The sequence below is a fragment of the Aulostomus chinensis genome, chromosome 6 (genome assembly GCF_037954235.1).
Source record: "Aulostomus chinensis isolate RoL2024-O1b breed Wild chromosome 6, RoL_Achi_v1.0, whole genome shotgun sequence".
NCBI classification, from domain to species: Eukaryota; Metazoa; Chordata; class Actinopteri; order Syngnathiformes; family Aulostomidae; genus Aulostomus; species Aulostomus chinensis.
Window position 1 is genome coordinate 19,690,575 of NC_141325.1, and position 24,646 is coordinate 19,715,220.

Here is a 24,646-nt window from a genome sequence, read left to right on the forward strand (position 1 = left end):
TCTTTCAGAACAGTATTTGTATCCACCAGGTGTTCTCTGGTTAAATAAAAGATCTGTCAACAGCTTCCTCAATTTAATGATTGAAAGCACACTTCTGGTCCCATGAAACCTGTAATCTCAGTAATGAAGAGGAACAAACATTATTGGAATTGGTTCAATTTTGCCCGGCTACAGCATACTCAGTGTGTCCCTGCTTACGTTGTGAGTAGTTGAGCTTGGCCTGTTAACTATCTGAGGAGGATCAAGATGATTACTTCCAGTTAGATAAGAGGCAAATTCTACATCAGTGTACTTTTTCTTCCACAATGAATAGAAGCTGTTCAAAGAATAGGAAGTGCTACAGACAGATTGGAGGCAAGGCAGTAGTGTGGCAAAGAAACTATACTGTAAGCATGGGACATATCAAGCACCTATCAGAGGAAGCTGTGCACAAACTAGAAGGTTTATCTCTGTAAGACCTTTCAATGTTGTCTGCAGACCGATGGTAGTAATAGATATCACTGACATGTCAGTGGGTAAGATGTTGCTTTGTTGATCCATTTCATATACGTTTCATGCATATCAATCATTTAGACTCCAAATAATATTTGAAATTTAAAAACACCAGAACTATCCCACATACCTTTCAGTGACTGGTCTGCCACTGTAGCTTGTTTTATAGCCACAATGATACATTTGGCTGCAGGTTAGCTATTATCTACCAATTGTCTACTAATCATTTATCCATCATCTACCGGAGCATGTCTGTTTCAACAGTCACTCACAAAGACACATAAGCATGACCATGATGAAGAAAATATTTTGGATCAAGTTGACTTGTTGGATCTTGTTGACTTGTTGGATCACGGTCCTGTTAGACCAGGTCCAGCAATATTCTGCCTGCTGCCTCTGATTGCCTTTAGCATGTTGCCATTCGTCTCTCCTCCACAGTGCAAGGTCAGGGCTTTTTTTTAAGCTACTGTTGCCTCTAACTCACATGCAGGAGAAAGCATGAATTAAAATATTCACAAACACAATTGTACAACATTTACTTCAGGGTTTGGTGTTCCTGAAGAAGGGTTAAACAGTGTTTCAATACATACCCTGTAATAATGCTTTGACTTTGTGTGTATGTGTCCAGGAGTCTGTTGAAATGAGGAAGATGGCAACTAGTGCTAGCAGTACAATCCCAGTTCCTGGCTTAGGTCTGGAGAACCAGGGAAGGGCAGCCTCCATGCCTCGTCTTCACTTTGAGCTGCAGGTAGCCTTCTTTTTCCACCACTGATGTACTTGAGTGAATCAATACTGCCGACCTGTTAGTCAGCTGAAAATTTCAGTCCCTTTAAGTCTGTGTTGGAGAGGACTGAGAATAGAGCCTTTCAGTGTTTAAAAAAAACCAAAAACAAAACATGTTGCAGCTGTTTTTCTGCTTCTTACAGTGTTGTTCCTCAGAGCTACCTGGCCTGCTGCTCTAATTCTAATTATGAATTTCACGGCCCACACTCACTTTCTTCCATGCAACTGATATGCCACAGCTATGAATTATTGGATTCACTATACATAGAAGAAATTAGGTATAGTGGACAGACTTTTTTGAGACTTCTGTGTCTTGCTGTATTGTGGATTTTGAACTTCCTTAATTGCATGAATTATGAAGAGTTTAGATTTTAGCAGCTCCTGTGGCTTCAGCATGAAAACGCTTCCAACATCTTTGCTCATTAATAAGGTAACACATTCAAAGGGTTCATATTGTCTTGTGCTTGGGCACATTTGGCTACTAATACATAGTACTGAAATAAAAGAGCCCCAGCTGTAACAATTTTGGTCTATATTAGGAATCGATCATGCAGCGCCATCATGGGGTGTCTCTCCCTTTGCGGCACTGAGGTCTGGTGGAGGCAGTTGGAGACAGACTATCATACCTCATACCTATCATACCTCAAACAGAGGGGGAGGAGGCGAGCATGCGAGCGAGCCAAGTGAGAGCAGCTCTCTCGTGTCGCTCGCTCGTGCTACACAAACTGGAGACTGCAGCAGCAGCACTGACTGACTGAGCAGATTGATTGAATGAATGGCCTAGATAGAATTGAGACCTTTGTTTTATCTGCGCTGTCTGTCGCTAGCTGGCCTGGCCTGGCTTGAGGGGGAAGGAAAAAAAAAAACTTTTCTTTTTTTCCTCGCCAGCCAGGCAGGCCACCAAAGGGCCAGGCCACCTTGAAAACTCCCAGTAGTCCCGACAGCCACCCCGCCACTGATCAGAGGCCTGTAGTTGCTGATAACTTGTTGCAAAGTAAAGCTAAGTCATGCTTCTGCAGTTCTGATAAACAACAGAAAGTAATGTAAGACTGCAGGACATTAACTGGTTTAGTGCTGTAATTTGTGAAGAGAAAAACTGACTAACTGTGGTTTGCCAAGCTGCTGCTGATCTGTCTTGAACTCTTGTCTTTATCTTTTCTGATCTGTCTTCTTTCTATTTGAATGTTCCATATCCTTTTGCACAGTGGGGCCACTCTCACCACTCTCCAGGCATCCATCTAGCTGTATGTAAACACACCACACACACAAATATATGTTCTTATTTGTGCTAACTCAAATCCCCTAGCCATCTGAGGCTCATGAAACCAATTTTAATACATTTTGTTTAAGAGATTCTTACTACTTGAGTTAAAAGCTTTAGGAGAATATGCAATGTTATTGTCACATCATTTGTTTTGTAATGGTGAAAAATAAGAGCAAATAGCTTCACACTTGATCCTCAAAATGTGTTAAATCCACAGTGTCATGGTATACTTCTGTGCAATGACATAAAAACTAAAAGCCTAAATTAATTCAGTAGATTTTTAACTAGACCCCTGCCAATAGCTAACTCAATATAAGAATGTGTTTCATATTCAGCACAGACTCCTGCCCATCAGTAGATATTATCACTGCAAATATGCCAGATTTTTTAACCGTAGATCCACTGAGTATTTCATGAGGAATAAGCAACTTATAAAGAACAATGCAAAGTTTTAATTGAACCTCACTGACTGGGATGGGACAGTTGGCTGTTTATCGTTTAAAAATGACAGTGCTGTATTAACTTGGAGCTGCACAGGAGCTGCTGGCAAAACAGCAGAAAAAAGCATTTTGTGCCTTTTATTTCATTAGGCTCGAATGTTAAGAGAGAATGGTGAAATGTTGCCAGCAATAAGATTTCTTATGTCATTCTTTTTCTTTTGTCTGTAAATTTAAACTTTCAGGATAGTAAGTAAAATGAATGAACTGTTTCAATGCCTGCAGGGGCACTAGGTGGGAGTAATTAGAGCTGATTGAAACCCTGGTCATCATTCTTACCAGCTTCTGTCATTTCTTCCTCAGTCTGTCCCTGATGACAGCTCTATGAAACGATCAGCCTCTACTGCCGCCCCGCAGCATGCCCAGGAGGTAAAACTTAGGGACTACACCCTTGAAACCCCCAACCAAGACAGACCCCACCACCATCATCACCACCGACGCTGCCACCACCGCCGAGACCGAGATAAAGACAGAGATAAGAGGCAAAGGTCTTTGGACACACCTGGTGAGTCGCCACTGCATAAACACACACAGGTTTAAAAAATTATCCTTATTCACACCTTGACACAAACATTAACTAGCCTTGCCTTTAGTGGAGGTGAATGTGTAAAGCAGAAAGCCCCCCCCCCCCGATATCCCCCAAGACCCCTCTCCAGATGTATATATATTGATAAAGAGGCCTCCGATAAGAGAGTAAAATCATTCAACCTCATATCTGGATTATTTAAGCTTTGTTTCCAGTATTTTCTGATTGGAATATTTAATGGTATGCTGTCTGTGTGACTACTCTAATTGTCAGAATCAATACATTTCAAATGATTCCTGTCGCGACTTGATAAGCTGAGGATGATGATGATGTAGCTGTAGGGTGTTTTACACAGTTGTAATTTAGTTTGGTCCAACGGGAAATGATCAGTCTCAGATTAAAACTTATCAATGAGTTCTTTGCGGATCAGTGGCTTGCATACTGTAGTATATTTGAATATAAGTGCATTACTCCGTGTGACCACGGGGCAGCACTGTGACTGTACTCTTGTGTTACTGTGTTGGTATTGAGACCACAGAATAAAAAAGGTTGTTGCTGATGTGCTGTTGATGTGGCTTCATCCACATCGTATATTACATGGTGTCAGAGTAAAAACTTATAGTAAAAACAAAGAAAGGAAGACGAAATGGAGCAGATGAAACCTCCGACCTCATTAAGTCTAGGGGGAGATCTAGCAGAAAATTGGAGAGTCTGGATCCAGAGATTTGAACTGTTCCTTGTCGCCAGTGGAATCCACGAAAAGACCGATGCAGTGAAAAGAGTCATTTTCTTGCATGTGGCCAGGGACGAAGCAATTAAGGTATATAACACGTTTGATTTCGATGAAGATGTAGATGACTATGATACCTTGAAAGAACTTTTCAGCCAACATTGTGAGCCAAGGAAAATGTGACGTATTTGACACACCTAATCTTTATTCGAGTGCAAGGAAAATCAGAAATTGTTGATGCATATGTGACTGATTTAAAGCACAAAGTGAAAGACTGCGAGTTTGGGCACCTCACTGACTCACTGATAGAATGAGAGATAGAATCGTGTGTGGAATCACGGATGACCAAGTGAGAGGACGACGACTGAGTGAACCGGACCTCAGGCTAAACAAAGCAATAGACATTTGCAGAGCCAGTAAGTTGAGTTGGAGTCAGCTAAAATGTCCACATGAGGAGGTTGAAATTCCTGTTAATAAAGTCACTAAGCAAAAACAACGTGACAAACTGAAAGACAGTGGTGCCACAGCACAGAGTGTAAAGATGTGAACTCAAGGAAACTGCACACGATGCGGTTACAGGCATGAGCCAAGGAAGTGCCCTGCCATGCACAGCCTGCCATGGGAAAAATCCATCCATCCATCGTCATCTTCCGCTTATTCCTTACTAGTAAGGGTCGCGGGGGGGGGGGGGGCTGGAGCCTATCCCAGCATCTACGGGCGAGAGGCGGGGTACACCCTGGACAGGTCGCCAGTCCATCGCAGGGCCAACATACAGAGACGAACAACCATTCACACTCACATTCATACCTACGGTCAATTTTTAGAGAATTCAATCAGCCTAGTCCCCAAATTGCATGTCTTTGGACGGAGGGAGGAAGCCGGAGTACCCGGAGAGAACCCACGCAGGCACGGGGAGAACATGCAAACTCCACACAGAAAGATCCCACACCCGAGCCGGGACTCGAACCCAGAACCTTCTTGCTGTGAGGCCACAGTGCTAACCACTGCACCACTGTGCAGCCCTCATGGGAAAAATCATTATGCTAAAATGTCCAACTCACGCAAGCACACAAACAACAAACACACAAACAACCATAAAGTGCAACATATAAACAAGGCAGAGGCAGATGATCAGGACTTCTTTATTGGCTCAATCCAAGCAGAAGAACAAGACCACTCAGTCTCACAAATCGATGCAGTGGATGCAAAGAAAGAAAAGTGGCATGAAGATCTGATTGTCAACAAGAAAGTTTTGAAAGTCAGGCTGGATACTGGGGCTGATTGCAACGTCATTTCCATGAAAGACCTCAGAAAGCTGAGACTGGATAAAAAGGTGAGAAAATCTCACTCCAAGCTTGTTGCTTATGCAGGACACCACTTTCCAGCTAAAGGTAAAGTCATGTTGACATGTCAGTACAAAGATAAAAAGTATGACATGGAGTTTGAGGTCATAAAGACCAATGCACCTGCAATTGTAGGAGGAGAGTCATGTGAGGAAATGGGGCTTGTCAAAAGACTGCATGCGCTTAAAACAGAGAGTGACATTCTAAGTGAATATGAGGATTTATTCACTGGATTAGGCTGCATACTTGGAGTATACCACATTGAGACAAATCTAGACGTCACTCCAGTAGTACACGCCCCCAAGAAAGTGCCTGTCACCCTAAAAGACAAAATTGAAACAGAGCTGAAAAGAATGGAAAACTTGGGTGTGATAACCAAACAGACAGAGCCTATCGATTGGGTCAATAGTATGGTGACTGTAACAAAACCCAACAAAGTTCAGATCTGTATTGACCCACAGGACCTGAATACAGCGATCAAAAGAGAACATTATCCACTATGCGCAATAGAAGAAGTGGTAGCTGAAAGGCCAAATGCCAGATACTTTTCAGTTGTAGATGCTAACCACGGATTTTGGCAAATCAAGCTGGACCAAGAAAGCTCTCAAATGTGTACATTCAACACACCATTTGGGAGATACAGGTTTGAAAGACTTCCATTTGGTATCTCGTCTGCACCTGAAGTGTTCCAGAGGTGCATAGCCAGACATCTGGAAGGGCTAGAGGGTGTAGTCAAAGTAATAGATGACATCCTGGTCTGGGGAGAGAGCATAGAGCAGCATGATCACCGCTTGAGACAACTGCTGGACCACCTGAGAAGCGTAAATCTGAAACTGAATAAAAGTAAGTGTAAGATAAGGATGACAGAAATCAGTTACATTGGACATGTGCTCAGTGAGAAAGGACTCAAACCTGATCCTGAAACGGTCAGAGCCATACAAAACATGCCTGCACCAGAGGACAAAGCTGCCCTTCAGAGGTTCACAGGGTTACTGCAATACCTCTCTTAAGTTCATCTCCAACCTCTCAGACCTGAGTGCTCCTCTGAGGAAGTTGGAAGGAAATGTGGAATGGCACTGGGGGTCAGAGCAACAACAGAGTTTTGACAAACTGAAAGCTCTCGTCAACCAAGCACCAGAACTTAAGTACTATGATGTCAGAAAGCCAGTTACCTTATCTGTTGATGCAAGCTGTGAGGGTTTAGGAGCAGTGCTACTTCAAGATGGACATCCAGTCGCATATGACTCCAGGGCATGAACTGATAGTGAAAAACGGTATGCCCAAATCGAAAAGGAATTGCTTGCAATCGTGTTCGGCTGTGAAAAATTCCATCAGTATCTATATGGAAGACATGTCCATGTAGAAAGTGATCATAAGCCACTGGAGGTGATATTCAAAAAATCACTCCTCAGCGCCCCAGCCAGACTACAAAGAATGCTCATGAGACTACAAAAGTACAGTCTTGAGGTTGAGTACAAGCAAGGCAAGGATATGCATATTGCTGATGCTCTAAGCAGAGCATTCTTAAAAGAGCATCATAAGAAACTCCTTGATGAAGAGCTGGAAGTCAGCTTTGTAAATCACCACTTCCCAGTCTCAGAGGAAATGTTGCAGGAGTTCAAAGTAGCAACAAAAGAGGATGCTGAGTTGATGCTGGTCGCAAATGTTATTCAGAGAGGCTGGCCAGATACACAGAGACAGCTTCCAGACAAAATCAAACAGTACTGGACATTTAGGGAAGAACTGTCATATGCAGATGGACTAATATTCAAGAACTCAAAGTTAGTAGTACCACACACATTGAGAAGTGAAATGCTCAGGAAAATCCACGAGTCACACATGGGCATGGTTAAGTGTAAGGAGCGAGCCCGTGATGTACTGTACTGGCCCAGCATTGCCAAACAGATAGAGGAAGTCGTGGCTCAGTGTGCTGTATGTCACACACACAAGAACAATAATCCCAGAGAGCCACTTATGCTACATCCAGTGCCTGAGAGAGCATGGGCAAAGATAGGTGTGGATTTGTTTCACTTCAGTGATGCAGAGCACTTACTGTGTGTGGATTATTTTTCAAAGTTTCTGGAGATCATCAAACTGAATGGAACCACAAGCAAACACATCATCAATGGGCTTAAGTCTATATTTGCAAGGGATGGTGTGTCAAATGAGTTGTTCTCAGACAGTGGCAGACAGCTGGTGAGCCAAGAGATGGTTGACTTCAGTGCTGAGTGGAGTTTCAAACACACCACCTCAAGTCCTACCTTCCCACAGTCAAATGGGCAAGTTGAGAGAGCAGTTCAGACAATCAAAAACCTGCTGAGAAAAGCACAGGACAGCGCTGGTGACCCGTACCTAGCACTGCTTGAATACCGGAACACACCAGTAAGTGGGGTTGGACTCTCACCTGCTCAGATGCTCATGGGAAGAAGGCTCAAATCAAAGTTACCTGTGACAAAGACCTTGTTGCAGCCAGCTCTCTATAAAGATGCTAGGAGCCACCTCATGCATAGACAATGGAACAGAAACAAAAACAATGCTTTGATCGAGGAACCAGAACACTGTGTGACCTCCAAGACGGTGAAAATGTGAGGGTTAGACAAGGCAACAAGTTGGAACCAGCCACTGTGGTACAGAAACACATTCAGCCCAGATCATACATTGTAAAAACCACAAGAGGAGAAATATACAGGAGGAATCGGAGACACCTGCTCAAAACAAGAGAGACTTCATTTCCAGTGACACCTGGTGACATCACACCAGAGCACTCTTATCAGATGGAGCAAGACACTCTACCAAGTGCTGATCCAGCCAGCTCTGCTCCAGACTGTTCTGCTGTACTGCATAGTCCAAGAGTGGTGACTGATGATACTGTATCCACGAACAGCCCTGTGAAAACAACACGCTGTGGAAGGTCTGTTAGAGTGCCAAGACATTATCTTGAATAAAAAATAATTAAAAAAATAAATAAAAATAAACTGATTTTGTGGACTGTTATCAGGGCTAATGGAAAAACTGTTATGCACTGAGTTTAAGGTTGATTAAAGACTTGTGAAGAAAAAAAACCCAGAATGGAACGAGCATGATGTAAATGTTATCAGTGGAGCTGTTGTGCACTAATTGTGATCTGTTCAAATTCAGTCACAAGATTTAGGCATTAATATGTTTTGTTGAAATTGAAATTTATGTTGTTATGCTTAAGTCACTTGTTTTTCCGATTGCTTCAAAGAAATATGTAGACTTAAGGAATCTGATCTGTGATATTGGATGGTGATTTTGGTTGGTAAATTTAGTCTCATCAGGACTGTATTACGTTATTTACAGTGCCTTTTGTATAAACCTGGTTAAATGCAATGCTGTTACACTGTTTTCATAACTGTCATGTCCATATTATGCGCAGAAAGTGTTGTTAGGAAAACAAACAATCTTGAGAAAGGGAGATGTAGTATATTTGAATATAAGTGCATTACTTATTGTGCAACAGTTCTTGGTTCATGTAAGGGTTAATTGTCATTATCAAAGGCCAGCGAATGGAAGTTCCAGCTTATCTTTCTTGGTCGAGTGTTCTGAAGGGATTTACTCCAGACATCCTGAGGAGTGTGATGAAGGAAAAGAGGGCTAGTGCACTACATTCCCAACCCTAGTCATGATGTCATAATTAGAGTGAGGGCGATGTTAATTATTCAGGCTGTTTTTCAACAATGATGTCAGCAACCATGTCTAGTAGCTCTAGGAATAGCTAATCAAATATAGTATGCCTTTCCGAATGGCGATAAAGTTGCCCAAAAAGAAAATTGAGAAAAGAAAAAAAGGTATAGAGAACAGGTAAATATAGTAGTTACAAGTCAAAGGCCTGTGTGTACCTTGAGAATCAAAATAAGCACACAGTATCAAAAGTCAAAGTGCATTGGTTTGCATTGCTTGAGTCTAATTATTGTTTTATGATTGTGTTTTTGATGGCAGTTTTCCATCTGTCAACAGGATTAAACAAAATCTAACAGACAGAATTTTATCTGGTGGTATAATTGGTGAAGGACGGATGTAGTGTGAAGGAAGGCAGACCCGATTCAATTTTGGGGCAGATTAGTCATTGTGCCACCTGGTGGCACCAGATAATTACATGTTTTTTCACACTTTGATGTCCTTCGCCAAGTCCATCATCCACCTCAAATTTGGTCAGGACCACCTTAAGGACTCACCCAGTCAGGGTTACTATGAAGACCATTAGTTTTTAAATGGTGTTACAATAGCAGGATGACCATAGGAAAAGAAACTTTTGAAACCAGATATGGTCAGATCTCTTCCAAAATTCACAATTTTGATGAGAGTCCTGAAGACATCTATAAGCTGAATTTAATTGTAGTCATAGCACCACCTAGTGGACACCGGAAGTGATATTGGCACATGTACATGTACAGTAAAAACATGATCAGTTTTTTTTATTCCTTCAAGGTCTTGCTGAGAGTGATATTCTTGTACACGAGTGCCCCGATCACATTCTCTGTTTACTCATTCTTGGAGTCTGCTCAGTACAGCAACGGTCTGATCTCCTGGCCACTGAGCAGCTCCACTGGAGCAGTTGGGGTGAAGGGCCTTGGTCAAAGCTATTTTAATGGCAGTAATCAGGGTGGAGCTAACACTATTTTTGCACTTTACCCTCCCAGATTTATCCTGAGGAATGTCACAAGTTTGCTTCTTTTCGCTCCTCTTGTTCATATCCTCTCCCTTAATAGAATGACCACACTATCCTGTGTGTGCAAGGCACTGCTCATGGCCTCCTGTAGCTGTGATTAAGACTGAGCACCTAGTTCCATGGCTTGAAAGTTCATCTTGTCAGAGGGCAGAGTGCTTTTGTTTCACTCATGTCAATAGATATACAATGGACCAGTTGATTCAACAGCTGGAGCACAATGGCATGTTTAAATGAAGCACAGAGACAAAAGATCAAGTTTAGAAAATGATGACTTTAAGTCAAGTCAATTTTACTTGTATAGCACCAAATCACAACAAAAGTTATCTCATGACACTTAACAGGTACAATTGGTCTAGCACCACACTCCTTCAATTGATTTACAGTACACACAATTCTCCATGGAAAAGCACATCTTGCAACAGCAGCTAGGAAAACCTTCCTTTTAACAGGCAGGAACGTCGAGCAGATCCAGGCTCAGTAGGACCAGCCATCTGCTTTGACCAGTTGGGGGAAAGCAAACAGGAGAGCAGGGCAGAGACAAAGACAGATACACAAAAGGAAAGAGGAACAGCGATATAGAGGGAGAGAAAGGGGGAGGAACTGATGAACAGATGGGGACATGAACAGGCTGGAAGGAGAAGGATGGCAAACAAACAGCTAGCTACCAATAATCACATCTACAGGTTCAAAACAAGCAATCAATTCCAGCATAATATTAGCAATTAAATGGTAGCAAACAGAATGCTGATGCTAATGCCAATACAGTATTGAGAATATTTATATAAATTCTAGAAGTACTAATACGAATACTGATGTTAAGGGTGGCAGCTTGAGTTCTGTAGCCTCCTCCAGTAGTAGCATCACTCAGGGATCTGGGAAGAGGTGAATCATAAAGGCTCCAGAGAAGATGATGAGTTAGTAATGCATACCAGTGTACCACGGGAGTCTTAGCCTATAGTAGCGTATCTATGAGCTAACCTAAGCCAGCCCTAGCCATAAGCTTTATCAAAAAGGAAGGTCTGAAGTCTGCTCTTAAATGTAGAGAGGGTTTCTGTGTCCTGGACTCAAACTTGGAGAAGGTTCCACAGGAGGGGAGCCTGATAGCTGAAGGCGCTGGCTCCCATTCAATGCAAGTAAACTTGCATCCTGGGAGCAAAGGATTCTTGCTGGATAATAGGGGACTGATCGATCATTGGTTCTCTCCAGATACTCCAGCTTCCTTCCACAGTCCAAAGACATGCAAAAGGGGACTACTAGGTTAATCAGTTACTCTAAATTGACCGTACATGTGCCTGAGAGTGAATGGTTGTCTGTCTATATATGTTGGCCCTGCGACGGACTGGCAACCCATCCAAGGTGTACCTCACCTCTTGCCTGTAGTTACTGGGATAGACTCCAGCCCCCCCCCCCACGCAACCCTTAACAGGATAAATGGTAGAAAATGGATGGCTGTGTCTGATCTTAGTGATGTTATGTAAATGAAAGAAGGCAGTACTTGAGGTTTACTTTGTGTGAGGTGAAGGACAGATGCTGCTCAAAGATAATACCCAGATTCTTAAAGTTAGTGCTGAGGCCAGGGTAATGCCATCAAGGATACATAGCTCATTAGATGAGGTGTTTTGGGCCTAGCAAAATCAATTCACTTGTCAGAGATAAATAAAAGAAAACTGTGGGTCATCTGATGTGCGGGGTGCGTAGAACGACCCAGGAGCTGAAACAGTTAGGGTTAACAAATATTTACAAGGTGAGTGTGAGTCCAACAAAAAGGTTTCCAAGAAAAACAAGATGACGGGGAAGAGCTGGGCGGTGAGGCACTGGAAAACTCACGAGAGGAGAGACACTGGTTACTCAGATACTCACTGGGAATATTCACGGAGATCTCAACATTACCACAAACGAGAGGAGCCTGGTAGGTACTGCGTGGGTAATCAGTACACTCTGGCGTTGAGGAGTGTCACCGCTGGCCTTAAGGCTTGATATCAGGAGACGCAGGTGATACCAATTACTCAATGCCATCGGGGGAGGGGAGCCGAAGGAGACAAGAAAAGTTACACAAACGAACCAGAGGAAACAAGCTGCCAAAATAAAAGCACTGGAAACCAAATCATAACAGTACCGGGTCCGTCAGGACGAGCCGCATAGAAGTCCTGGAGAAGGGAGTCCCCCACGAGGAAACTCTTGGAGACCCATTGCCGTTCCTCGGGGCTGTACCCCTCCCAATCCACGAGGTATTGGAAGCCCCGCCCATGGGGCTGGACGTCCAGAATCCGTGACACCGAGTAGACCGGATCACTGTCAATGAGGTGGGGGAGTGGAGGGGCGATGGTGGGGGGAGAGCACGATGGAATTGACAGGCTTCAGCAGAGATACGTGGAACGACGGGTGGACCTTAATCGAGTCTGGTAGCTTAAGTCTCACAACACTGGAGATTATTATCTTAATCCCAAAAAGGTCCAACGAAATGAGGTGAGAGCTTACGGGACTCGACGTCGAGAGGGAGATCCGAGAGGACAACCACACCATCTGGCCGGGACGGTAATCAGGAGCAGGGGAACGGAGAGAGTCTGCCAGCCGCTTGCTGCATTCCGTGGTGCAAGAGAGCGCCGCCCTGGCGGCCCTCCAAACCTCCCACTTCCGCCAGAGGCACGTAGTGAGCAGACTTTGAGAAGCGGTCTATTATGGTGAGGATGACTGTTACCTTCGGACAGAGGTAGGCCGGTGACAAAGTCCAAAGCGATGTGGGACCAGGGGCGACTACGAACAGGCAGAGGGCGTAGCAGACCAGTGGAGAGCTCATGGAAGGCTTTACCCCGGGCGCAGACAGAGCAGGCAGCGATGAACTCACGTGTGTCCCTGTTCAAAAAAAGCCAATCAATGTGGGGATTGTGGAGCTGTAACCAGGGGAGCCCTAATACCAGAGGGGCATGGGGAGATGGGTTAACGAACAGCTGAATATCCTCCCGGTAATTTCCGGAGATTATGAGTGTAACGGGGCGGTACGATGGCGGACCTGGGCTCTGAGCCTGCCGTCCAGAGTGGTTACACTCTTGGGAGAGGGTAAGGGTTCAAGGGGAAGGTTGAGTTGCTCCACCAAGTCATCCTTTATGAAACTCACATCCGCACCAGAGTCAATTAATGCCCTTAATGGTTGCAAATCTCTCCACCAAAGAAGGCAGGAGGGGACGGAGATGCGGGCAGGAGAGCCAGGGGCAGAAGAGGTTTTACTCACCAGTGTGCTCTCTCTCACTGGTGAGTCCACCCTTTTGGCATCTGGGGACATGAGGCCAGGAAGTGGCCCGCCTGACCACAATAGATGCACAGCCGGAGGTTAACGTGGCGCTGTCTCTCGCTGGGATGAAGGCGAGACCTGCCCAGCTGCATGGGCTCCTCGGGGGGTGAGCTGGCCGTTGGAGGAGCCAGAGGTAGAGAGGACGGATGGGGGCGAGTGAGCTGATCTGAGTGGTAGGCTAGCGTGCGACTGCTGGGAGGAGGCACCTGAGCTCTCCCTCCACCTCTCCATGAGTCTGTTATCAATACAAATGGCAAGTGTAATTAGGGACTCGAGGGAATCGGGCTCATCCTTCAACTCACTGGTAAGACTACGAAGGAAAACCCCCTTAAGCTCGTGCTCCCCCCACCCACTCTGACAATACTATCCTAAAATCTATGGAAAAACCCGCCACTGATCTCAAGCCCTGCGCTAGAGAACACAAGCGCTTGGCGGCCTCCTGGCCCTGCAGGGGGTGATCAAAGATTCTGCATAGCTCACGGGAAAACTGGGCGAAGGAGGACAGAATGGAGGACCCCTGTTCCCACAAGGCCGTAGCCCACTGAGCAGCCCTACCTGTCAGCAGGTTAATAGCATACACTATTTTGGCTCTATCGGAGGGATAACTTAAAGGCTGCTGTTCAAAAACCAGGGAACAACGAAAAACAACGCTGTGAGCCCTACCAACCTCTCCGGTAAATGGTTCAGGGGATGGGATGAAGGGCTCTCTGTGCTGATCGGGGGATGGTGAGGGCTGAGTCAGGGAAGAGGAGGAGGCTGAACTCACAGGAGGCTGTGTGGTGGAAGAGCTGGGGTCCGGAGTCCCTGTCTGCCAATCGCAGCTCTGACTGGATCTGAATCCGTTGGGTCCATGGTGGCCAGAGTATTCTGTGACATGCGGGGTGAGTAGAAGGACCCAGGAGCGGAAGCAGTCAGGGTTAACAGAGGTTTATTTACAAGGTGAGCATGAGTCCAACAAAAAGGGTTCCAAGAAAAACACAAGACAACAGGGAAGTGCTGGGCGGGGAGGGCTCAGGGAGGCACTGGAAAACACACAAGAGGAGAGACACAAGTTACTCAGATACTCACTGGGAATATTCACGGAGATCTCAACATTACCACAAATGAGAGGCACCTGGTAGGTACCGTGTGGGTAATCAGTATACTCTGGCGTTCAGGAGTGTCACTGCTGGCCTTAACAAGGCTTGATGTATCAGGAGACGCAGGTGATACCAATTACTCCTCAATGCCGTTGGGGGAGGGTAGCCGAAGGAGACAAAAGAAAAGTTAACAAACAACAACACGAACCAACACAGGAAACAAGCTGCCAAAATAAAAAGCACCGGAAACCAAACCATAACATCATCCTTGTTTTAATTTTCTTTACACAGGCCTCCAGTTTAGTCCGCTTATTTGTTTCAGCCATCCATCCATCCATCCATCCATTTTCTTCTGCTTATCCTGTTAAGGGTCATGGGGGGCAGGTCATGAGAGGGGGACATTGGTGTGATTGGCACAATGCAACAGACATATTTTCACAGATAATGGTTCATTATGCCTTTAAAGGTTGCCTAGAATGAAAATCATCGTTTTCGTGTTTTTGGTGTTTATTCAACGTCCCCCAGTTGTGGGGAATACACACGAAGTGTGAGGCAGTGTCATAACCTCTGTTTGAAGTATCTCCCCTTTTTTGAATCGCCGCGGGAAAATGGACCAATGCGCTTTTGGCTGAAGTTTTACGTCACAGGTCAGTCAGTGCCCCCCCCCCCCTTCACACACACTGACCCCACCCTTTTCACACACGCCCTTCGACATATTTCGGGCGGGGATGATTATGCGAGCGAACCGAGTGAGTGCAGCTCTCTTGTGTTGCTCGCTCGCATCGCTCGCTAGCGCGACACAAAATGGAGGCTGCAGCAGCAGCACTGACAGAGCAGATTGATTGAATGAGACCTTGAGACCTTTGTTTTATCTGTGCTGTCTGTCGCTAGCTGGCCTGGCCTGGCTTGAGGGGGAAGGAATCTCGCCAGCCAGGCAGGCTACCAAGGGGCCAGACAACTGGGAAAACTCCCAGTTGTCCCGACGGCCACCCCGCCACTGCATATTCGGCTGGATCCGCGAATGGGCCGTGGCTACTTGGTGTCTTATCTTACGAATGTTGTTGTATGATATGGAATGTTGTCAACTGACAGTAGCAGTCACACTTGGCACCGGCGACAGTTAGCCGAGAAAGTGGGAGTACTTTCTTTTCAGTGACAGTGAGGGCAGCCAATCACCAAGTAGTAGTTAAGTGAGGTTGCCAGATAAACAACGGCAAGCAATCGCCGTCAACTCATGCACTTGCATCAATAATGAGGTTGCCAGATAAGGTCAGAAACGACCCCAATAGGGACAAACGATGCATTCTAAACCCAACATGGTAACATAGCAGTTTCAGAGAGCCTTTTAGGAAGGTTCTGAGCCATTACAGACCCAACCATTTTTTTGTGGGGTTACATATCACATCACAGAACAAGAATTAATACCCCGTTCAACCACTCTATGGCACCTTTAAATTTGAATAGTGATGGTGGATACCGAAGACAATAAGTGCCATATAGCAGACAAGACATACTAGGCATTTCATGATAGAGGACTGTCAGCAAGTCCAAACTGCTTGCATATACCAATTATGTATAGACAAAACTGTTGATGTCATGGGATGGACTGGATATAGAATGCCACCTGGTTACATTCCTCTTTTCTGTTGGCTGACATGGCTGGAGAAGTGTTAAGCTAAGAGCAGTTCTCACTGTGACACCTTCCTTTCTTATAGGTGCATCCAGAGAGGTGACGCATGACACAGCTGCATCTCAAGAGCGAGCCCACGACCGTGGTCGCTCCCATGAGCGGAAACATCACCACACATCAGCAGACAAGCAGCGGTACTACTCCTGTGACCGCTACTGCAGCCGGGACCACTGCCATATCAAGTCTACTACTACCAGCTGTGCCGTCTCCCCAAGCGAGGGCCATGCCAGCATCAAGCAGGTGTGAGGGCTCTAACATGTAGCATAATAGCCAGAGGGCTTTAGACCGAGTGAAGGTTGTATATAGGTGGATCACAACAATACCCAGCTTGGAGGAGTTGTTCCTCCGCCTGTTCGGGTCACACTGTATGTGAACCACAATCTTATAAAAGCCTCAGATGTGCGGAACTCTCTCATTTGTCCAAACAGTAACCATGCTGTATGTGATGATGGTGGGAGGACAGTGAGGTGCTGTAGCATCAACACAAATTTTGTTAAGTATCATACACAAAATGACAGTTCAAGAATATGATGAGGTTATGCAGCAGTGGCCAGAAGAAGGGCAGAAAAAAGATGGTGTGAGAGGGAGACATTGGTATATATTGGTGACGCTTCTCACTGACAGTAATTCATATCTGTCCTGCGAGTTCCTTGTCTTCTTAAAAATACAGAATTGTGTTTTATTTTAACTGATAGCACTAAAGATGGCAGTTCAATAAATAAAGGTTGTAACGGTATCATCAATTTCCCAGCATTGCAATGACAAGTGTCTCAATACCACCGTGGACATGTTACTGTTTCAAACGCTGGGTATTCCCTTTATTTTCCTCAGCAGTGGAACAAAGTGAAGTGGGAACTACAGATACTGTTGGCCCTTGAAGACCAATCAGTTATGCTTTTAATGTCAGAGCAAAAATGGTGGTCATTGCTGCTTTGTTTTTGGGGTTTTTTTGGTATGTGGGGGTTAAAATTTGTTGCATACTCTAACAGTAGTACTACCAGTTGTAGGTTGGGGTAATGCACCTAAATGCTGGTTGCCAGAAGAGAATAATAGATGCAAGGGAGAACATCAAGGGAGAACAAAGTGACAAAGTTATTAAAGTTGCAGATATCCAGCTTGTTTTAAATAGGACATGACAGACAAAGATCAACATGTGACACGGCTAGACTGTGATGACATGCATGATGGGGAATACATGTTTTATGAGGAGCCACTTGAATGCAAGAATCAACAAAAAAGGGTTTAGAGGGTTAGTAAACATGCTGGAACGCCATTAAAAAAAATCTTTGTTATCTTGGGATTTTGTATACACAGTCCAGTTGGTGCAGTTATTTTATTTTGTAAAAGAGACTTTTTGGTCTCTCATACCACTTCCCTTTCCCTTTATCCTGTAATTTTTATGAGAGCATTTCTAATGTTCAATGGTAAATCACTGTTGAGCCTAAAAAAAGCCTATGGCACTTGTTTGCACATATTGTAATGTTCAATGTCAAATTTTGTTTAATAAATGCCAACTGCATTAATCTTTCTTTTTGTTTAAATATCATGATGAATCGCACTGCAGACTCGATACTGAGGAGCATAAAAACTATTTATAATGAAGTTTTTCAATAATTGTCTCTCAGTGGGGAAGGGGAAAAAGTGAAGAATTATGGGCATTTCTTTTACAAATCAATCCTCCCCGGCTGCAGACACAGTACCTTTACATTCATTCATGGAACTGCAGGTAACAGATTCTGTCTGGATGCAGATGGAGTCCCACGTCACTGACCTGGCACTTCAGAGCAGTGTTTCTTTGACAGTGTTTGCAGCTCCATTGCCCCCTGGTGGATCTTCAGTCATTGGTCTGTGGACTGCTGGTGGGGACTGGATGGTGTTTTTCACCTTCAGGTTTGTCAGGTTCATTTTTTAATAATACACTGTTAGGAGGTGTGCTGCGAGCTCCTCCTGCAAGTGCTGGCATGTCATCGACTCCCTCTGCATGCACGCAGATCAATCTTTGTGGATCACAAAAGAGTTTGTCACCGAGATGTCCACAAGGTGCTCGAGGACAATGTTGGTCCATCTCCTCGTTTCTGGTGGACTGAATTGGTGCAGGTAATCTTTATTGACCAATTTGGTCATGACATCAAAGGACAGTTCATTCCCTGATTGTGTCCTGGACTTGCCTGTATACAGCAGAATTCATTCATGTCAGTCACAAAAATCTTCAGGCCCCACTTTGTAGGCTTGGCCTTCATGTACTGCTTTATGCCTCGCCTGGCCTTGGTTGGGACCATTCTTTCATCCACTGCAATGTGCCCGTCTAGGGTGGTAAACAGACTTGCACTTCATGCAAATCATCTCCATTAACAGCCTGACTTTATGGAGATGCTCATAATCCTCCATGCTGTTTTTCTCTTCATTCTTCTCATCTTTGTCAGGGTCGCTAATGTTCTAACCCAAGTTGCACAAGAAATGTTTGAGGCACTTTGATCAAGTCAATTAATCTTTGACCTGTCCAGACACAACACTCACTTTTCTGACAATATGTAACATGTTTCTCCTTCGGTTTGCGAAAAGCAGATGAATAGAGTTGAATTATCTCAACTGTGTCAACATAAATGATTCAGTGTATGAACCAAATGTTATACAGACAAAATGATAGATGAGTTCATGTAAAACTACAATTATTATTGTGTTTGTAGATTTGCTCATCTCACATTTGTAAGGGTCACTGTCAGTTTAAGGATATGTGGTTACTTCTTGATTGACCTGATCCTTGCATCATCCCAATTAGACACTGATGATGATACCCAAAAAATGCTGAACTTGAAGCTTCTCAAATAGCTGGTTCATATCAGTCTTGTTCTGTCCACTTCTCAAAATATACAAATCAAAAACCCACTCATCATCACATACTAGCACATGTAAAATGGATGACTGAGAAAATACAGCTTCTTAATTTGCAATGAAGATCCACTCAGGCATGTTTTGACAGGCTGAGAATGAGAACAGCACAAACAGAAGATTCTGTTGAAACCAATGTGAGCACACAACTTCTATGCATCACATTTTTCTGTCACTTTACGCCATTTAAAGGAATATTTCAGATTTATTTAAATACTGAATGTCCATACTAATGGTCTTGCATACACGTATGTCATGTACCTCTTCCATGAAGAGGCAGGAGCAGCTGCAGCTCAAAAGCTCAGTCAGCTGGTTGTAACCCACATTGACTAAAGTTGCTACAGATGACTACTTTCTGTTGCCCCAGTTCAAACATAGACACACAGAGATGTTTTCTGTACAAATGGTTTGATTTCATTAAGGTTTTAAATGAAGTAATTGATAATTATTTCTCTTTTAGTATGAATGAGTGATCTAGAGATCCCAGGGGAGCTTTGTCTTTAGTACAGGCTAATTGTCAGACTGAAACATTAATCAAGGACCCCATTTAAACCAAGAATTGAATTGTGATCATTATCTAGACACAGTGTGTGGATAATAAATGAACCCATCTTCCTAGATGTTTGAATGCTTTTTTGTTTTAAAGTGCAAAACTGTGCAAAATTTTCTATGATGCTAAGACCATTACAATTTAGACCATGGCTCTAATCCAACAATCCTCCTTACTTCAAATCAAAGGGAAAAGGAGAGAGCTATGCTCAGACCTGATGTACATGATGTATGACACTGCCAACAGGGATCATCTAACTTGCTGTGACAAAAAAAATAAAACAATATCAATATTGTTACCAAATTCTAGATTGATGAAAGAGATGTCAGATTGATGCAAAAATAAACCAAAACAAACTGCCTCAGCATTTGACAAGCTAAGCAGGAGGCTGACACAAAGACAAAAAGGCAGTGCATCCAGAGATGCATTTTTTCCCCCAATAAGGATAAACTGTCTCCATTCAGATCACATTTTAACATTGACTATTTATGGTAGGATACAGATGACATATTCAATAATCATATTGTTACTACCAGTTTATTTCCCTTATTCCTTAGTACAGGCAATCATGGCCTTTTTACTCCTTTTCCCACTTCCTCATTTCTGATCTGTTTCACTCATCTATCATCACCTTTCCATTTGTACTTGTTCTTTCAATCTGTCTATCTCCCATTTGTTCTGTCATTGTTCATGTTCATATTTTCCTTTCCTTTCCTTTGGTGACCCTGTCTCTGTTGTTTTCCCTCCTCCCTTTTGCCTCACACATTTTCCTCATTGTTCTTTTGATTTAAATTACTTGTCCAATTTTCATCTAGGGCAGTGGTTGGGTTAGAGACCGCTCCATGGCACTGAGTTCAAGTTCTAGCATGCCAAGCTGTGCACGTCTGTAGCTTCCCCAGACCCCCCATACACCACAGCCTGGGGTGGGTCACAAGACTGCCAATTCCTTGTGTACTTTATGTGCAGCCAGGCCTCTCTGAGTCCTGGACAATTGAGTCGTGGCTTGTCAGAGAATGATGCCCTCTAGCACAGCGGCTCCTGTCATTTCCCTTGCCCTGTGACTCGTATCAGCTCCGAGCCCTTCCTTGATCAACACCATGACGAAGCCCTTTGTAGGCCCTACAGCAGCCTCTGGGAGCAGCTAGATGTCTTCCAAGATGCTGTGTCACTGTGGTTCAGTCCATGTGCCCGATGCTCATCTCTGGCAACACACAATGGGAGCCTTGGCTCCTTTGCCACAGCAGAATTTTGGTGTGCTCAAGGGGTACTACTTCAGCTTCGGGGGTAGCACCAACCCAATCAGAGCACCCAGGTATTACCAGGAGGCAGAGGAGGATGAATGGTGCTATCATGGCTTTAAGCTGACCTGTATAATGCATTTTTGAGGCACTGTGATGAGTTTTATCATCTTCTCTAAAAGCTTCAGTTTACATTGTTGTTCTGTGTGCAAAGTTTTGTGTATGAATGTTAACTTGGAAAACAATGGTTAGAAACAACTGAAAAAAGTCAAAGCCGATGGTTGTTGTCATTTAATGTGAACTAAAATGTGTTATCTTTATCAAAGGTAAACAGGAAAGTAGACTTTCTGCTTAGAGCCACTGTAGTTTGACTTATGTTTTGTTGATACCGCCACACTGACTCTAGACACCAGTTTACAACATTACAACATCTACAAATGCTATACATTAAGACAATAATGCCTTCTGTTACTGGAAAAAAGGGAAGGAAATATTTAGATAATAAAAACATTGGTTATTCAACAATACCCACTCTCATTACTCCAGGCTGTATTCCATACCACTAGTTTCAGTACTTCTATTATTTTTTTATTTTTCCTCTCAAACCGTCACAAAAAAGATTGCCATTCTCCATTCATTCTCAGTGTTCATTGATCTCACCTCAAGAAAATAGAAATATTAACCTTGTTATTTCAAACTTCTTGTAGAATAGAGTTTATGTACAATTGAATGTGCAATGAAGTTGTCTGTCTCCAGGTGCTTTATACAGTTTTGGAGAATCACATAAATCTTGTTATGAAATGGAAATAACACTGCTGCTGAGTGTCTCAATTGTAGATGTGCCATGTTTACACACCGCATTGCACACTGCATCAGCATTCATTTATGTCAGCTCAAGAAAATAGAAATATTAACCTTGCTATTTCAAACTTCTTGTAGAGTAGAATTTATGTACAATTGAATGTGCAATGAAGTTGTCTGTCTGTGGGTGCTTTATACAGTTTTGGAGCAGCACATAAATCTTGTTATGAAATGCAAATAACTGCTGAGTTTCTCAATTGTAGATGTGCCGTGTTTATACACAGCATTACATCATTTTTATTGAGGGCTACACCTTTCTTCACCCCCAGATAAAAACCTATAAAGAGCATGACCTAAAAAAAATAATCTATTCACAGAGTTTCTGGGAAGAGTGTATGTGGTGGTGCAACTAACTTCCTTAAATTCATGGATTTCTTGCGGGCCATTTTTCCTGCAATAACTCACCTCTCACAAGATGTCAAATTAAGACTTTAATCACATATTAACAGTGCTGTCCTTGGCCAAATTGGGGCCCTCAAGAAACCTTTTTATGATCAGTCAATAATGTTGTTGGACACTAAAATAATAATACAAGACCTTATTTTGCCACTCATTTGGACTTTAAAATGTTGGAGAAAAATAGAGCCAATACATTAAAAAAGACAAATCCCATGATTTCTTTTCGAAACTACTTGCTTTCACTGCAACTTAAAGATACATCAGGGCACACGAAGCAAGTAAGGCTACATCCACATTGGATGTATTTCAAAGCACATGACTTTAACTACATTTGCACCTCACATCTCCATAACTCTGGCATTTTCAAATCCCCCAAATCTGGTTCTTTGGAAACTCTACAAACTTTTAGAAACACTTAAGTTGCGGTGTTGTATTGACTCTCTGGAGTTGCAAAACAGCAGACCCCTGAGCCCAATGATGCGGTCCCAGCAGAATGAGGAATCTCCCAGAAAAAAAAACAAAAAACATTAAGATCAGGATGGATTCAACATGGATAACATATAACAGTTGTTCTTGACCTTGTTTTCTTTGCAAGAAGCAGTTTATTAGAGTTATTGTTCCAGGGGAATGGCAAGCAAAGCTTTTAATGTAATGTTACATACTTAATTGACTGGCAAGGGAAAACTGGAAAATTGCCAGTGCTTGTGGACTACCCTGATAAATTCTTTTGGTCAAATCATCCAATGGGCCTGAGAGAGTGTGACACTATGACGCTTACTAAAGTAACTTTTCATCATACCAAATATTTTTTTACTCCACAATGTTTGCCTTTTGTTATGTCATACCCTTTTTTTTGAAGAAAAACAACGAGAACAACAAAAGTCAATGCATTACAATTCCCTCTCTGTGTAATTTATTGGTGCACCCACAAGTGACATTTTGAGCCCAATCATCTTCAGACAAAAAAGATTTACTAAGACATTTAAGAGATTTAATGATTCTGGTAGGGTCATGCAGTGCTCACATTTTACCAGTAGAAAAAGCAGAAGGAATATAATCATTCATACAACCAGTCCCCTATACATTGTACAAAACATACATCTACATAATTTATATAAATTGGGAAGCTCCCCATAGTAGAACAGAATAAAATCAGGCATATATAGCTATCATCATTATCAGCTGGCTTGGACGGTTGGACAGGAAAGACACTGTAGTTATCAAATTTGATGTTGTGAGGTCGAATTCGGGTGGAAAATGTGAAATTGTGTGTGTGGGGTTCTTCTCTCACGAGGATATTACCGAGATTATTTTTCATCCAACACAAGGGGGAATATTGTAACATCCTCCAGTGTTTCTTAATGATCTTCTCAGTGTCTTTTTCCACTCGAAACAACATGTCGTTTTTGATTCAGTTTCCTTCAATTTCTTTCTGTTGAGACTCTTAGTGTGAGACATATTGTCTAATCTTTTAGCATCTTGAGTGAGCCACTGTTCCTCGTTTTGCTTTTTCCTGATGTTGTCTTTGAGAATAGCTTATTGCTCCTGAAGATCTATCTATCTGATGTGGTTAAATTGGGAGGTACATGGTAGGCTCTAACGAGGCTCTTTTGGGGTGTGGATGGTAGTAATCAACATTTAATGTTTTTGTCTGAGTTGTTGGGTTTCTTTTTAAGATGTTCTCCATCCTTGATAGCCAGAATGTCTTCAATGCTTATTTTTCATTTCCATAAAATCATGGAAGTCTCTGAATATTCCCCCCACTCCTTAATTGCACCTACAGGGTTAAATAAAGTTTTCTGAATCTGAAAATAAATTGTGCTTCAGTTCCAGTCTACATAAAAAATGACAGTAAATAATCCGGGTAACGTTTCAAAAATGACATGTGATTTTAATAGCAGAAGGATTTTGTTTCTTGAAAATCACCTAAGATTTAAAGAATCCAAAATAGAGTGAGGTGAAGCTTGGTGATATCTTTGATCCCATTGCTACTCCAAATCCTTTAGGACCCAATGGAAAATAATTAGTTACACACAGTTTACTTGTTCTTTCTGGTATTTAAATGTTGCATCTCTGTATGTCTCTTTAGTCTGAAGAAGAGCATTTGGCTCAAAATTGTTAGCCTCATAGCATGATTGCCTATGTCATATTTTAAGAATTTCGAAAAAAAAACAAAAACCCACATTTATAGGTTTGTTAGTTAGGTGAGATTGGCAGATATATCAATTTGGCCAAAATATGACTTGTGCAATTATGCTATGAGACTAACCAAATGTTGGATGCTCAAAAAATTGCACCAAAAGGGAGCTACAGTTAGCAGACTTCT

General features: G+C 43.0%; 1 protein-coding gene across 1 annotated transcript in view; it reads left to right on the forward strand.

Annotated features, from left to right (window-relative positions):
• cacna1ba (calcium channel, voltage-dependent, N type, alpha 1B subunit, a) overlaps positions 1 to 24,646 on the forward strand; it is a 268,054-nt gene that overhangs the window by 235,161 nt on the left and 8,247 nt on the right. Inside the window, exons 41-44 of the mRNA XM_086205228.1 lie at positions 1,121 to 1,240; positions 2,481 to 2,519; positions 3,340 to 3,541; positions 16,409 to 16,623. Of these exons, the coding sequence (XP_086061354.1) occupies positions 1,121 to 1,240; positions 2,481 to 2,519; positions 3,340 to 3,541; positions 16,409 to 16,623 (576 nt within the window). The remainder of the gene's footprint in view (positions 1 to 1,120; positions 1,241 to 2,480; positions 2,520 to 3,339; positions 3,542 to 16,408; positions 16,624 to 24,646) is intronic.